Here is a 14,734-nt window from a genome sequence, read left to right on the forward strand (position 1 = left end):
CCTGATCTCCCACCCCAGGCCTCATACCCCCCCTGATCACCCCAGCAGACCCCTGCCCAGCACCCTTGCACCCCTGCAAAACCCCCACCCCCCCACCTGCCACTAACTAGCGACGCTGCCCTTTAGTTTAGGTCCCTAACTGCCTCCTAATCACCCCTGATTCCCCACCCCCTACCTTTAGATCACCCCCAGACCCCATTCCAGACTACACCCCTGTATACTGTATACATCTGTATACAGCTACCTTATCCCCTGATCCCCCTCTGATCCCCCTCTGATCCCCCTCTGATCACCTGTCTATCACCTGTCCATCACCCCTTAGCACCCCCACCCATCAGAGCAGACCCTAACTGCCCCGCGGGGGTAACCGATCACCTGCCCAGGCCCTCGATTGCCCTCATACCCCCCTTCTGATTACATCCCCTGCTCTTTGTTTACATCTGTCCTCCCCAGCGATCACTAACTGATCTGCGATCAGTAACCCCCTGTGTCTGCCTCTCATCAGATCAGGACTCAGTCTGCCCCGTGCAGGCTCCTGATCAACCCCCCACCCCCTCAAATCGCCCTCAGACCCCCCCCCCCCCCCCTAATCACCGTCCAAGTGCATTGTATTTGACTGTGCTGCGCTTGTATTCGATTGTGCTGCGCTTGTATTCGATTGTGCTGTAATTGTATTTGATTGTCCCGTGATCGGCTTCGATTGCCCCGTGATTGTTTGATTGCCTGAGACCCCACTTCCTACCACACCCAACTCCACCCTCCCCCCCCCACCACCTTCCGAGTGCATCAGATTTGCTTGTGCTGTGATTGGAGTCGATTGTGCTGTAATTGTATTTGATTGTCCCGTGATCGACTTCGATTGCCCCGTGATTGTTTGATTGCCTGAGACCCCACTTCCCACCACACCCAACCCCCCCTCTCCCCCCCCCCCCCCCCCCACCTTCCGAGTGCATCAGATTTGCTTGTGCTGTGATTGGAGTCGATTGTGCTGTAATTGTATTTGATTGTCCCGTGATCGACTTCGATTGCCCCGTGATTGTTTGATTGCCTGAGACCCCACTTCCCGCCACACCCAATCCCACCCTCCCCCCATCACCTTCCGAGTGCATCAGATTTGATTGTGCTGTGATTGGATTCGATTGTGCTGTAATTGTATTTGATTGTCCCGTGATTGTTTGATTGCCTCTGAGACCCCACTTCCCACCAACCCCAATACCTCTCAAATACTCCCTTTTTGCTAGGTAGGTGCTCTTTTTTTCTGGGTAGTCTCGGAGGAAAACCCCATAAATTTAGTAATCCACAATGGCAAGAAGGGGGCTTTCCGATGATGAGGTATACAGGTACATGGACCAGTCGGATGAGTTCTTTTGGGAAGAATCATCCGTCGAATCTCCCGGGTCCGAATTTGAACCTGTAGAAAGCAGTGGTTCCTTGACCGAAAGTGATGACGAGGCTATGGTCCCGGCTAGAGCCAGGCGTACCAGACCCCAAGTCGTTAGACCGCAGGTGGCGCAGGATCCGCCTCAAGGGCAGCAGGGTGGTGCTAGCGCTGATGATAGTTTTCTTGGTGAGGCAGGCACCAGCAGCGCAGCATCTCCTGGACTACCTGAAACTGGTACGGTGGCAAGTGCAGTAGTACCCCCATCGCAGCCACCAAGAAGAAGACGGGCCCGTAGTACCCATAGACTCCCAGAGGTGCTGGCACAACCAGATTGGCAATCCCCTGATTCCGCCGCACCCGTAGTGCCCCCTTTCACCGCCCAGTCTGGAGTCCAGGTGGTGACAGCTCATCTAGGAACGGCCCTAGACTTTTTGCAGCTGTTCATCACCCAGGTTCTCCTGGACTTAATTGTGGTTGAGACCAACCGTAAAGCCACACAATTCATCACCGAGCACCCGGAGAGCATGTATGCCCAGCCTTTCGGGTGGAAACCAGTCCAAGTTTCCGACATTAAAATCTTTTTGGCCCTTATCCTTCACTTGGGACTAATGAAACAGAATGTACTGCGGTCGTATTGGTCTACGAACCCAGTAAATCATGTTCCCTTGTACCCTGCTGCCATGTCCAGGACACGATTTGAGTCCATCCTGCGCTTCCTGCACTTCAACGACGACAAAACCTGTCATGAAAAGGGCCACCCTGCTTATGACCGGCTCCACAAAATTCGGCCCCTCATAGACCACCTGTCATCAACATTTGCAGATGCTTATATCCCTGAACAGAACATCTGCGTAGACGAGTCCCTCTTACGCTTAACTGGGCGCCTTGGCATCAAACAGTACATCCCAAGCAAGCGCGCCCGGTATGGGGTGAAACTGTATAAGCTCTGTGAAAGGGCCACAGGCTATACATGTCGTTTTAGGGTCTATGAGGGAAAAGACTCAAAATTGGAGCCGGTCGGATGCCCTGACTACCTGGGGAGCAGGTTGTGTGGGACTTGGTGTCACCCTTGTTCCAGAAGGGGTACCATCTTTTTGTGGACAATTATTACACAAGTGTGGCCCTCTTTCAGCACTTAAAGTTAGAAGGAATCCGATGCTGTGGCACTGCGCGGCCTAGTCGCCAGGGCTTCCCCCAACGGCTCGTTACCACCAGACTTGAACGGGGGCAGAGGGCTGCCTTGCGTACTGAAGACCTGCTCGCGGTGAAATGGAGGGACAAGAGGGACGTTTACTTTCTGTCCACCATTCACACAGACACGACAGTCCAAATTCAACGGGCAACTAAGGTCAATGAAAAGCCCCTTGTCGTCCACGAATATAATGTCAACATGGGAGGGGTGGACTTCAATGACCAGAGGTTAGCACCCTATTTAATTTCCCGGAAAACAAGACGCTGGTATAAGAAAGTGTCTTTTTATCTGATTCAATTGGCAGTTTACAACAGCTTTGTTCTCTACAGTAAGGCTGGGAGAACTGGATCTTTCCTTCAATTTCAGGAACAGATCGTTCTGGACATCCTGTATCCAGGAGGTGCCAGCCCCCCCCCCCCCCCCCCCCAGATGCAACTAGCCGACTGCATGGAAGGCATTACGCCTATCAGCTTCCGTGTGCCCCAGGTCAACGCATCCGAAGAAAACGTTGCCGTGTCTGCAGCAGGGCTGGAACAAGGACTGACACCGTTTATTATTGTTCCCGCTGTCCTGACCAGCCTGGCCTATGTGTAGGGCCGTGTTTTGAGAGGTACCACGAGCAGGTACACTATTAGAACCTAGGGAACTCCAGACACAGGAGTAGGCACACACTCAGTGGTCTTTCGCACATTGTCGCAGGGAGAGGAGAGGTAAGCTTGAAAACCAAACGGGTAAGCATAAAAGTGGCAAGAAGGATCGGTTTCCATGCTTGATATTGCTGATCTGTCCTGGGTTGGCGATATAAGACGGCATGTTTGAATTTCCCTCGAGTGTGGACACCCCCGGTTTATATGTGATTTGGGCCTATGATGATGCTTTAATGCCACACAGAGTCCTCTCTATTGGCAGGCATATTGCTGTATCCTACAGGCATAATGCTGTATACTAAAGTTCTGAGGCCCAGTCACATAAGTTGGTGGCTCACCCTGAGTGCAGGGTGGCACGGGGTGTCTCTCTCCTGAGGTTATCACTGCCATTGATGTGGAGGAAGATCTGCCATTGATGTGGAGCAAGGTATGTTTGCCGTTCATTTTTCCTTTCAGCCCAGAGTGCATTACCCGTATACCCAATATAAGGAGTATAGCAGAAACTCCTAATACTGGCCATACATGTAATGATTGCAGAGACCCTAAAATGCCAGGACAGACTTCACAAATGACCCCATTTTGGAAAGAGGACACCCTAAAGTATTATGTGAGGTGCACGGTGAGTTCATAAAAGATTTTAGTTTTTGTCACAAGTTAGCAGAATTTTTTTTTTATTTTTTTTTCTAACAAAGTGTCATTTTCCGTTTACTTGTGACAAAAAATAAGATTTTCAATGACCTCACCATTACCCTCATGGAATACCTTGTTGTGTATTCTTTCCAAAATGGGGTCATTTGTGGGGTTTGTTAACTGTCCTGGCAAGTGGGCGGGGTGCTAAATTGTGAGCACCCCTGTAAAGCCTAAAGGTACTCATTGGACTCTGGGCCCCTTAGCGCAGTTAGGGTGCAAAAAAGTGCCACACATGTGGTATCGCCGTACTCGGGAGAAGTAGTACAATGTGTTTTGGGGTGTATTTTTACACATACCCATGCTGGGTGGGAGAAATACCTCTGTAAATGACAATCTTTTGATTTTTTTACACACAATTGTCCATTTACAGAGTTATTTCTCCCACCCAGCATGGGTATGTGTAAAAATACACCCCAAAACACATTGTACTACTTCTCCCGAGTACGGCAATACCACATGTGTGGCACTTTTTTGCACCCTAACTGCGCTAAAGGGCCCAAAGTCCAATGAGTACCTTTAGGATTTCACAGGTCATTTTGCGGAATTTGATTTCCAGACTACTCCTCACGGTTTAGGGCCCCTAAAATGCCAGGGCAGTATAGGAACCCCACAAATGACCCCATTTTAGAAAGAAGACACCCCAAGGTATTCCGTTAGGAGTATGGTGAGTTCATAGAAGATTTTATTTTTTGTCACAAGTTAGCGGAAAATTGATTTTTGTTTTTTTCACAAAGTGTCATTTTCCACTAACTTGTGACAAAAAATAAAATCTTCTATGAACTCACCATACTCCTAACGGAATACCTTGGGGTGTCTTCTTTCTAAAATGGGGTCATTTGTGGGGTTCCTATACTGCCCTGGCATTTTAGGGGCCCTAAACCGTGAGGAGTAGTCTGGAAATCAAATTCCGCAAAATGACCTGTGAAATCCTAAAGGTACTCATTGGACTTTGGGCCCTTTAGCGCAGTTAGGGTGCAAAAAAGTGCCACACATGTGGTATCGCCGTACTCGGGAGAAGTAGTACAATGTGTTTTGGGGTGTATTTTTACACATACCCATGCTGGGTGGGAGAAATACCTCTGTAAATGGACAATTATGTGTAAAAAAAATTAAAAAATTGTCATTTACAGAGATATTTCTCCCACCCAGCATGGGTATGTGTAAAAATACACCCCAAAACACATTATACTACTTCTCCTGAGTACGGCAATACCACATGTGTGGCACTTTTTTGCAGCCTAACTGCGCTAAGGGGTCCAAAGTCCAATGAGCACCTTTAGGCTTTACAGGGGTGCTTACAATTTAGCACCCCCCAAAATGTCAGGACAGTAAACACACCCCACAAATGACCCCATTTTGGAAAGTAGACCCTTCAAGGTATTCAGAGAGGGGCATGGTGAGTCTGTGGCAGATTTCATTTTTTTTTTGGTGCAAGTTAGAAGAAATGGAAACTTTTTTTTTTTTTTTTCTCACAAAGTGTCATTTCCGCTTACTTGTGACAAAAAAATAATATCTTCTATGAACTCACTATGCCTCTCAGTGAATACTTTGGGATGTCTTCTTTCCAAAATGGGGTCATTTGGGGGGTATTTATACTCTCCTGGAATTCTAGCCCCTCATGAAACATGACAGGGGGTCAGAAAAGTCATAGATGCTTGAAAATGGGAATATTCACTTTTTGCACCATAGTTTGTAAACGCCATAACTTTTACCCAAACCAATAAATATACGCTGAATGGGTTTTTTTTTAATCAAAAACATGTTTGTCCACATTTTTCGCGCTGCATGTATACAGAAATTTTACTTTATTTGAAAACTGTCAGCACAGAAAGTTGGCAAAAAATGATTTTTTAAAATTCATGTCTTTTTTGCTGAATATAATAAAAAGTAAAAATCGCAGGAGCAATCAAATAGCACCAAAAGAAAGCTTTATTAGTGACAAGAAAAGGAGCCAAAATTCATTTAGGTGGTAGGTTGTATGAGCGAGCAATAAACCGTGAAAGCTGCAGTGGTCTGAATGGAAAAAAAGTGGCCGGTCCTTAAGGGGTAGAAAGCCCTAGGTCCTCAAGTGGTTAATGTATTTTATTTTTTGCCAACTTTTGGGGAGTGTGGGAGGTCAGGGGTTAATTTATAAAGGAAACATGTGGTATAATGTCCTTTTTTATTGAAAAGAAAAAATAATGCTGATGTAATTTTACTATTTGGCCACAAGATGTCCACGCAGGTTTTTTCTGTATGTGTACAATTAGTACGTAACCCAGAAGCACTGCGTGGACGGGTTTTGTGAATGATGGCGCTGTCTAATAGCCGGTTGTGGTCATTCACACGGGGACTTAGATCAATGAATGAGAACTGTGTTCCCGAGCGGGAATGCACGGAGGGAGGGATGTAGTAGCTACTTCCCTGCACATAATTATGGCATTTAGCAGGGACGTAGTTAACCGTCCCGGGGGAGGGAAGTGGTTAACGGATACCCGAGATTACATGAGATAGACATGTATGTACAGTGCCTAGCACACAAATAACTGTTCCATTTTTTTTTCTCGGCCTGAAAGAGTTAAACATCAGGTATGTAAGTGGCAGTTCCTGTCCTGAGTCAGGACTGGGTCAGACTACAGTGTGACTCTCACTGATAAGAAATTACAGCTATAAAACACTTTCCTAGCGGAATTTACTATACAATCTGCTCATAGTATTCAATATCTGTTGAACCTAATACTACATGCAGATGATCAAAGTTAAAGCTGTGTACCAGGCTTAAGAGACACTGTAACATCAAAAGTTCCCCTGGGGGGTACTCACCTCGGGAGGGGGAAGCCTCAGGATCCCAATGAGGCTTTCCACGCCGTCCTCTGTCCCACGGGGGTCTCGCTGCAGCCCTCCGAACAGCGGCCCGACAGATCCGACAGCCTGTTCAATATTTACCTTTCCAGGCTTCAGTTGCGGCTTTCGGCTTCAAAGTAGACGGAAATGCGCAGGAGCAGACCCAACGGCGATCGGGTATTTCTGCCTATTTCGGAGCCGAGAGCCGCCACAGCGCCTGCGCAGGAGCCTGGAAGGTAAATATTTACATCGACGCTGTTCGGAGGGCTGCAGCGAGACCCCCGAGGGACAGAGGATGGTGTGGGAAGCCTCATTGAGACCCTGAGGCTTCCTCCTCCCGAGGGGAGTACCCCCAGGGGAACTTTTTAATGTTACAAGTTTTCTTTAAGTACTTTTTTTTTTTTTTTTTTCTAGTGTTGATGTTCGAATTTGCCATATAGAATTAAGAACACCAGGATACTGCCAAACACCACGCTTCAGCTTCATGGCGTGTTTCTTGTGGCACCGATGCTTCATTGTTCCAAAGTTGGTAACATATGAAATGCGCCGTGAAGCGTAAGTAAAGGCCCCCTGACCCTGTCCACATCTACTGCTATAAAAAAAACCTATATTGTTTTCCGCTGCAAAATGCTGTGTGAATTGATCACAACAACAGCCCCAAGTTGTGATGCAGGCCAGAGAACTCAGGAGCAGCAGTAGACACAATAGAGCCTGGCTTGTAATTCCCTAGGGCAGTGGTGTCAAACGCAATCATGTAAAGGGCCAAAATCTTAAAACATTGTCAAAGTTGCGGGCCAAATTCTTTATTTAAGAGCATCTGTAAGAAAAAAAAAATGTCCCATGGGTACTTACCTGGGGAGGGGTAAGCCTCTGGATTCTAATGAGGCTTCCCTCGTCCTCCTCCATCCCAGCGCTGTCAGCCGCCGAAGATGCGCCGGGGCTCCAGGATCATAACTATCCTGTGTGAGCCTTGCGCTGGCGCTCAGGTGGATATAGCCGAGCCCGATTGGATCCGCTGTACTGTACAGTAGAGTGGATCTGATTCGGCGTGTCTATGCCTGCCTGAGCCTGAAGGAAAACTGCGACTTGTTATGATCCTGGAGCACCGGCGCATCTTCAGCAGCTGGCAACGCTGGGATGAAGGATGACGGGGAAGCCTCATTGGCTTTCCCCTCCCCAGGTAAGCACCCATGGGGCAATTTTTTTTTTTTTTTTTGCTTACGGATCCTCTTTATTGAACAGTCTCAAATGAATGTAACTAGAGTGACCGTGGGTGCTCCTGCTGCTCCCTTCTGCAGAGTAACACAGTGGAACAGGTTTAAAGTGAACCTTAAGTCAGAAAAAAATGAGTTTTACTCACCTTGGGCTTCTACCAGCCCCTGCAGCAGTCCTGTGCCCTCGCAGCCACTCACTAATTCCTTTGGTCCCCTGCTGTCAGCTAGTTTCGTTTTTGCCGACAGGCCCGTCAGGACTGGCCATGCGTAGCTTTTTCCGCATTCCTGACTGTAATTAGCGCTATTGCGGGTCACAACGCGTACAAAAATACGCGTTGCCACATTACGAATGCATAGATATGTGGCAACGCGTATTTTTGTACGCGTTGCGGCCCGCAATAGCGCTAATTACAGTCAGGAATGCGTAAAAAGCTACGCATGGCCAGTCCTGACGGGCCTGTCGGCAAAAACGAAACTAGCTGGCAGCGGGGGACCAGAGGATTAGTGAGTGGCTGCGAGGGCACAGGACTGCTGCAGGGGGCTGGTAGAAGCCCCAGGTGAGTAAAACTCATTTTTTTTTTCTGACTTAAGTGTCTCTTTAAGATTTACCTGCTCCAGTGCTGCTTTGGGTCTCCTCTAATCTTCCTCATAGACACAATGTTTACGCTGGATACCTCTGGCTCTAAATGCAAGTCACATGATCGGGAGCTGGAGGAAATGAGTATGCAGCTGCTGGGAAGAAAAGAAGAGACTCGGATGTATTGCTGGAGCAGATAAATATTACACTGCTCTGCTATGTGGGGAAAGGCTGCCAGGCGGAAAGGTGTGTAGGTGCGTGTTTTATCAGCTTCTGGGGAAGGGGATTTGGATCCCAGGAAGGTGCCCCATGCTAATTTTGCAGGGGAGTCTTGTGGATTGTTGCTGCACCCAGGCTTAAACTGACAAAATTTCATTCAGAAACACCGTCACCAGTGTGCTCCTCCAGACTACTGTTCTTTTACTGCTTACAGTAGTGCACATTGAAGCTCTCAAGGGGCACATAAAACGACAAGGAGGGCCGCATTCGGCCCGTGGGCCTTGTGTTTGACGCCTGTGCTCTAGAGATATCTAGCTTTTAAACTCAGACATTGATTAATCTACCTCTATTCTGGCAAGGAAATCCTCAAATCTTGCACTGTTGGTTGGGTCTGATGGCGAGTGAGTGGCTGTTTCATACCCCACTTACTAATAGGGTTGCTGCAGTATGACGGTATACCGGGGTTTGTGCATGGTAATCATACCATGCACAATCTTGTTTTTACTGGTTTTCAAGGGGCGATGCGACGTAGCGGCGGGGATATGATGTAGCGGCAGGCACATAAACAATGGTGGGAATAAATAAATACTCCCTTGCCAGCAGGTCCAGCATGCTGTACTGGCTTCATTCTACTTCCTGTTCTTGCGTCCCATTTCTTTGAAACAGCACCCCCCAGACACTATTACAAGGAGATGATACGCAAGAACAGGAAGAAGAATGAAGCAGTACAGCGTGCAGGACCTGCCGGCAAGGGAGTATTTGTACCTCCTGGCTACCTGTGCTTCTGCCACCTACTACCGGCTACACCTATCCCTGGCTACCTATGCTGCAGCCACCTACTACCGGCTACACCTATCCCTGGCTACCTATGCTGTGGCCACCTACTACCGGCTACATCTATCCCTGGCTGCCTATGCTGCTGCCACCTACTACCAGCTACACCTATCCCTGGCTACCTATGCTGCGGCCACCTACTACTGGCTACACCTATCCCTGGCTACCTATGCTGCGGCCACCTACTACTGGCTACACCTATCCCTGGCTACCTATGCTGCGGCCACCTACTACCGGCTACATCTATCCCTGGCTACCTATGCTGCGGCCACCTACTACTGGCTACACCTATCCCTGGCTACCTATGCTGCGGCCACCTACTACCGGCTACATCTATCCCTGGCTACCTATGCTGCTGCCACCTACTACCGGCTACATCTATCCCTGGCTACCTATGCTGTGGCCACCTACTACCGGTTACATCTATCCCTGGCTACCTATGCTGCGGCCACCTACTACCGGTTACACCTATCCCTGGCTACCTATGCTGCGGCCACCTACTACAGGCTACATCTATCCCTGGCTACCTATGCTGCGGCAACCTACTACCGGCTACATCTATCCCTGGCTACCTATGCTGCGGCCACCTACTACTGGCTACATCTATCCCTGGCTACCTATGCTGCGGCCACCTACTACCGGCTACATCCATCCCTGACTACCTATGCTGCGGCCACCTACTACTGGCTACATCTATCCCTAGCCATCTACTACCGGCTACATCCATCCCTGGCTTCCTATGCTGCGACCACCTACTACTGGCAACATCTATCCCTGGCTACCTGTGCTGCGGCCACCTACTACCGGCTACATCTATCCCTGGCTACCTATGCTGCGGCCACCTACTACCGGTTACATCTATCCCTGGCTACCTATGCTGCGGCCACTTACTATCGGTTACATCTATCCCTGGCTACCTATGCTGCGGCCACCTACTACCGGTTACATCTATCCCTGGCTACCTATGCTGCGGCCACCTACTACCGGTTACATCTATCCCTGGCTACCTATGCTGCGGCCTCCTACTACCAGCTACACCTATACCTGGCTACCTATACTGTGACCACCTACTACTGGATACACCTATCCCTGGCTACCTCTGCTGCGGCCACCTACTACTGGCTACACCTATTCCTGGCTACCTATGCTGCAGCCACCTACTACCGGCTACATCTATCCCTGGCCATCTACTACCGGTTACATCTATCCCTGGCTACCTATGCTGCGGCCACCTACTACCGGTTACATCTATCCCTGGCTACCTATGCTGCGGCCACCTACTACCAGCTACACCTATCCCTGGCTACCTATACTGTGGCCACCTACTACTGGATACACCTATCCCTGGCTACCTATGCTGCGGCCACCTACTACTGGCTACACCTATCCCTGGCTACCTATGCTGCGGCCACCTACTACTGGCTACACCTATCCCTGGCTACCTATGCTGCAGCCACCTACTACTGGCTACACCTATCTCTAATGCCACTAGGACTTTTGCAGGAGCAAGGTGAGCCTTCTTACAGTTTTACCCGGCGCCCCAAATATCCCGGCGGCTTAATCATATTTATGCTAAGGGAGTGAGGCACATTATTTAATGTAGGGGGGGGGTCCAAATAATTTTATAATTCCGTATAATGTAATACCATCATACCGTCGTATTTTTTTTAGACTGTTAGCATACTGTATAATTTCATACCGTTGCAACCCTACTTACTAAGGTATGGAGTATTAGCCTTGATATTTAGGGCTAGTTCCCATTGCTTAGTTACGCAGCAGAATAAGGGCTCTTTTCCAGGGGCAGGTGAATTGGGTGCTCAGCAAGCAGTTACCAGTGTTTTCAACATCTCGTGAAAAAGAGCCGCAATTCTGCATGCCAACTCGCTGCCTATACAATGCCGTGGGCCTATTCAAAGTACTTCTTTTTAATGGATTGCATTATTTTAACTCTCTGCAGGTAGGCTTTGTATTAGTCTATGGCCAGTCTCCATTGCATTTCACACTCATAACTAGATTATTCAACTGACCACTGTGAATCCAGCCTTAGACTTTCTGTGTATTCTGTTTTTGTCTTTTACAGAATTCTCCTTTTTTGATCCGAACGATGCGTCATGTCAGGATATTTTGTTTGATCCGAACACCACAGTGTCAGAACTGTTTGCCATCTTGAGGCAATGGGTTCCCCAGGTCCAGCAGAGCATAGATGTCATTGGGAATGAGGTCAGTGCGGATCGTGTGTGTGTACAGTAGGAGGGTCTGTTTACAGTATGTGTATATACTTTTGGTTTGGTAGACAAGCAGCATTGTTGCTGTGCAAAAACTTCCATGATCTCTAGGCTCTCCAGACACCTCCAGGCTCCTTATTGCCTCAGTCCTCCCCTCCATCATGCCGCAGAAGAGTTTGTTGGGAATTTCGTTGGACGCATTCAGGCCATCCGTATGCTCGCCCGCACGTCTGTGTGTAGCAGCTGTCGCTGGGATTGACCTGGCCATGCACAGTTCCAATTGCTTGTAAACTGCACACAGCTGCGCACTGAGTGGACAGCACATGCGTCAGGTCCCAACTGGTCCCAGTTCCAGCTACAAACTGGGACTACGGTGGCAAAATGGAAAGGAGGCTGGACACAAAAAGGAGCCCAAATGTGTCTGGAGAGCCCATAGATCGAGGTAAGTAGGAATTTCAGATTTCTCAGGAATACATACTTTGAACTATTATAAGATTTTGGATAAGTATGCCTTTTTTTTTTTTTGTCTGATGAAATACAAGTCACCTTATTTATACAGCATTTTCTGAGGCTTAGTAGTCGTACAGCACACTTGAAGCAAACCTGAACTGAGAGTTATATGTAGGTTGCCGTATTTATTTCCTTTTAAACAATGCCAGTTGCCTGGCTGTCCTGCTAACCTCTTTGCCTGCAGTAATGCCTGAATCGCTCACTTGGAAGAAGCATGCAGCTAATTCAGTCAGTCTTCAGTCAGAGCAACTGAGCCTCATGCTTGTTCAGGGTCCATGAATAAACATATTTGAGGCAGGGAGTCAGCAGTACAGCCAGGCAATGTGCATTGGTTAAAAGGAAATAAATGTGTCAGCCTCCATATCGCTCACACCTCAGATTCCCTTTAACCTGCTCATACATTGGCCACTTACAGCCTGATATGCCATGTTGATTGACCTCAAGGTACACTGTATGCTCATGTCTAATCGAGTAAATGATCGTGTTGGGCATTAAAGTATACACACCATACTGATTGCCAGAAACAGATATCAAGCTCCTAATCGGTCTCTTGTTCTGGTCTACTTGAGTTGACCAAGTGAGAAACCTCATTGGGAAATTCCTCTAACATTATTGGTTGGCCAGAAACCTATAAAACGTTTGTTTTGAATAGGTTGTAGTAATTACGCCCATACTCTTCTGCCAATTTCAAAGCTTCAAGTTGTAGAGGGTGTTGTACTTGGAGAACTGTTTCCTTTGAGGTTTTCCTCAAGTAGACTAGCGCTGTATCTGTATCTGTTTCTCGATTGGAAGCAAATTGGACAGGCTGGAAAATATCAAATGAAACGCCAGTAGAAATATACGCAGGCCTCCTTATCCCTCTCACTTTAGGTGTCTTTTTAAACTGTCTCCAAAGATGGCCAGATTAGATTGTAGATGCAACTCACCTGATTGTGTGATAATCTCTCAGGTTTGTTCCCCTTGCAGGCACCTGAGGAATGGTGGGTAGACCCAACACTTTGTGCCCGTCAGTCTTGGTATATTTCCGTTATAGAAGCAGACAGAGCTTGTTGTCTGAGCCGTGCATTAGATGTTTTCCATGTAGACTTATCCTGACCAGCAGGTCGGAGAGGTTCAAATCGATCACCCTGCTTCTTCCATTTTATTTTTCTGACCCGAAATCACATTCTTCTTGTTGCAGATTTTGAAGAGGGGCTGTAATGTTAATGATCGAGATGGTCTGACGGACATGACTCTCCTGCATTATACCTGCAAGTCCGGGCGCAGGGCATCGGTGAGCACATCTCTTGTTTAGCTGACTGGCAGGAGCTACCACTGATGTCACCAGGAGTGCACGGTGCAGGCCCAGTTTGTCTGTGCCTGCATCATGCGCTCCTGGTGTCATCAGGTGAAGCGAGGACACGGCAACGCAGGCGCAGTGGTTTTCAGACTTTAAAGTCTGAAATCCCCCCCCCCCCCCACCCACAGTATCCCTTTAAAAAGGATTTTTTTTTTTTGCCTTCCTCTGGATCGACAGGGATATAGGAGGGTGTTGGCCAGTGTTGTACCTTTTTTTTTTTTTACTCAAATAACTATGTTCTTTGACATGTGTGGCTCCTCTCACAGGGGATGCAGAAACTGCCGCTAAGTTTGCCGCCTGCCTGATTGAAATAGGGGCAGATGTGAGCTTAAGAAGCCGCTGGACTAACATGAACGCATTGCACTACGCAGCCTACTTCGATGTTCCCGAGCTGATACACCTCATCCTGAAGGCCTCTAAGCCAAAAGGTAAGAGGTGGTCAAAGGAGTTATAGAAGCCTTGTCTCTCTTTAGTAATACTAGTTATTCAAACCACTTTTGAATTATCTGTTTTTGCTTGCCTATAACCTTCAGCTCTGTGTTACGTGGAGCAAGTTTAAATTAAGTTTAGGAAGGTGTTTTTACACTTTCTACTCTGTTACCACTGATAAGCAGCTTCTCCAAGGTAGAGCCCAGCTAGCCTATGGTCTTCATTGATAATACTGTTGTCCTTTGAGCTGGTAACCAAGCAACCTTGTGCTGTTTGAATGAGTCAGCGATAAGCAAAAGTCAGACTATTTCCTACAGGAAAATGTTCACTTTTCTGCAGCCTGTAACTTCTAAAGGACAAATGCTTTAATTTTTTTTCTTTAAAATACAAAGTATAACTTTAGCCATATACCCTTTGCTTTCCCCTTTTTTTTTTTTTTTTTTGATAATTGTATCAAACCTTTTGCCACACATTTCTGCTCTTCTGATATATGTATGTATGTATGTATGTATGTATGTATGTATGTATATATGTATAGGCGTGTGTATATATAATTCTCCCCCCCCCCCCCCCTTTTGGCTGTAATCAGTCGATTAACTCAATTTTGCAAGATGAAAATTTTGACTATTGGTGGCAGATCAGGAACTCGTTACT

At 47.6% G+C, this 14,734-nt stretch overlaps 1 protein-coding gene across 1 annotated transcript in view; it reads left to right on the forward strand.

The window, feature by feature from the left end:
* Positions 1 to 14,734, forward strand: part of CLIP4 (CAP-Gly domain containing linker protein family member 4) — a 146,046-nt gene that overhangs the window by 37,334 nt on the left and 93,978 nt on the right. Inside the window, 4 exon segments of the mRNA XM_068232760.1 lie at positions 11,658 to 11,797; positions 13,493 to 13,571; positions 13,574 to 13,585; positions 13,918 to 14,079. Of these exon segments, the coding sequence (XP_068088861.1) occupies positions 11,658 to 11,797; positions 13,493 to 13,571; positions 13,574 to 13,585; positions 13,918 to 14,079 (393 nt within the window).

Source organism: Hyperolius riggenbachi, chromosome 4, assembly GCF_040937935.1.
Source record: "Hyperolius riggenbachi isolate aHypRig1 chromosome 4, aHypRig1.pri, whole genome shotgun sequence".
NCBI classification, from domain to species: domain Eukaryota; kingdom Metazoa; phylum Chordata; class Amphibia; order Anura; family Hyperoliidae; genus Hyperolius; species Hyperolius riggenbachi.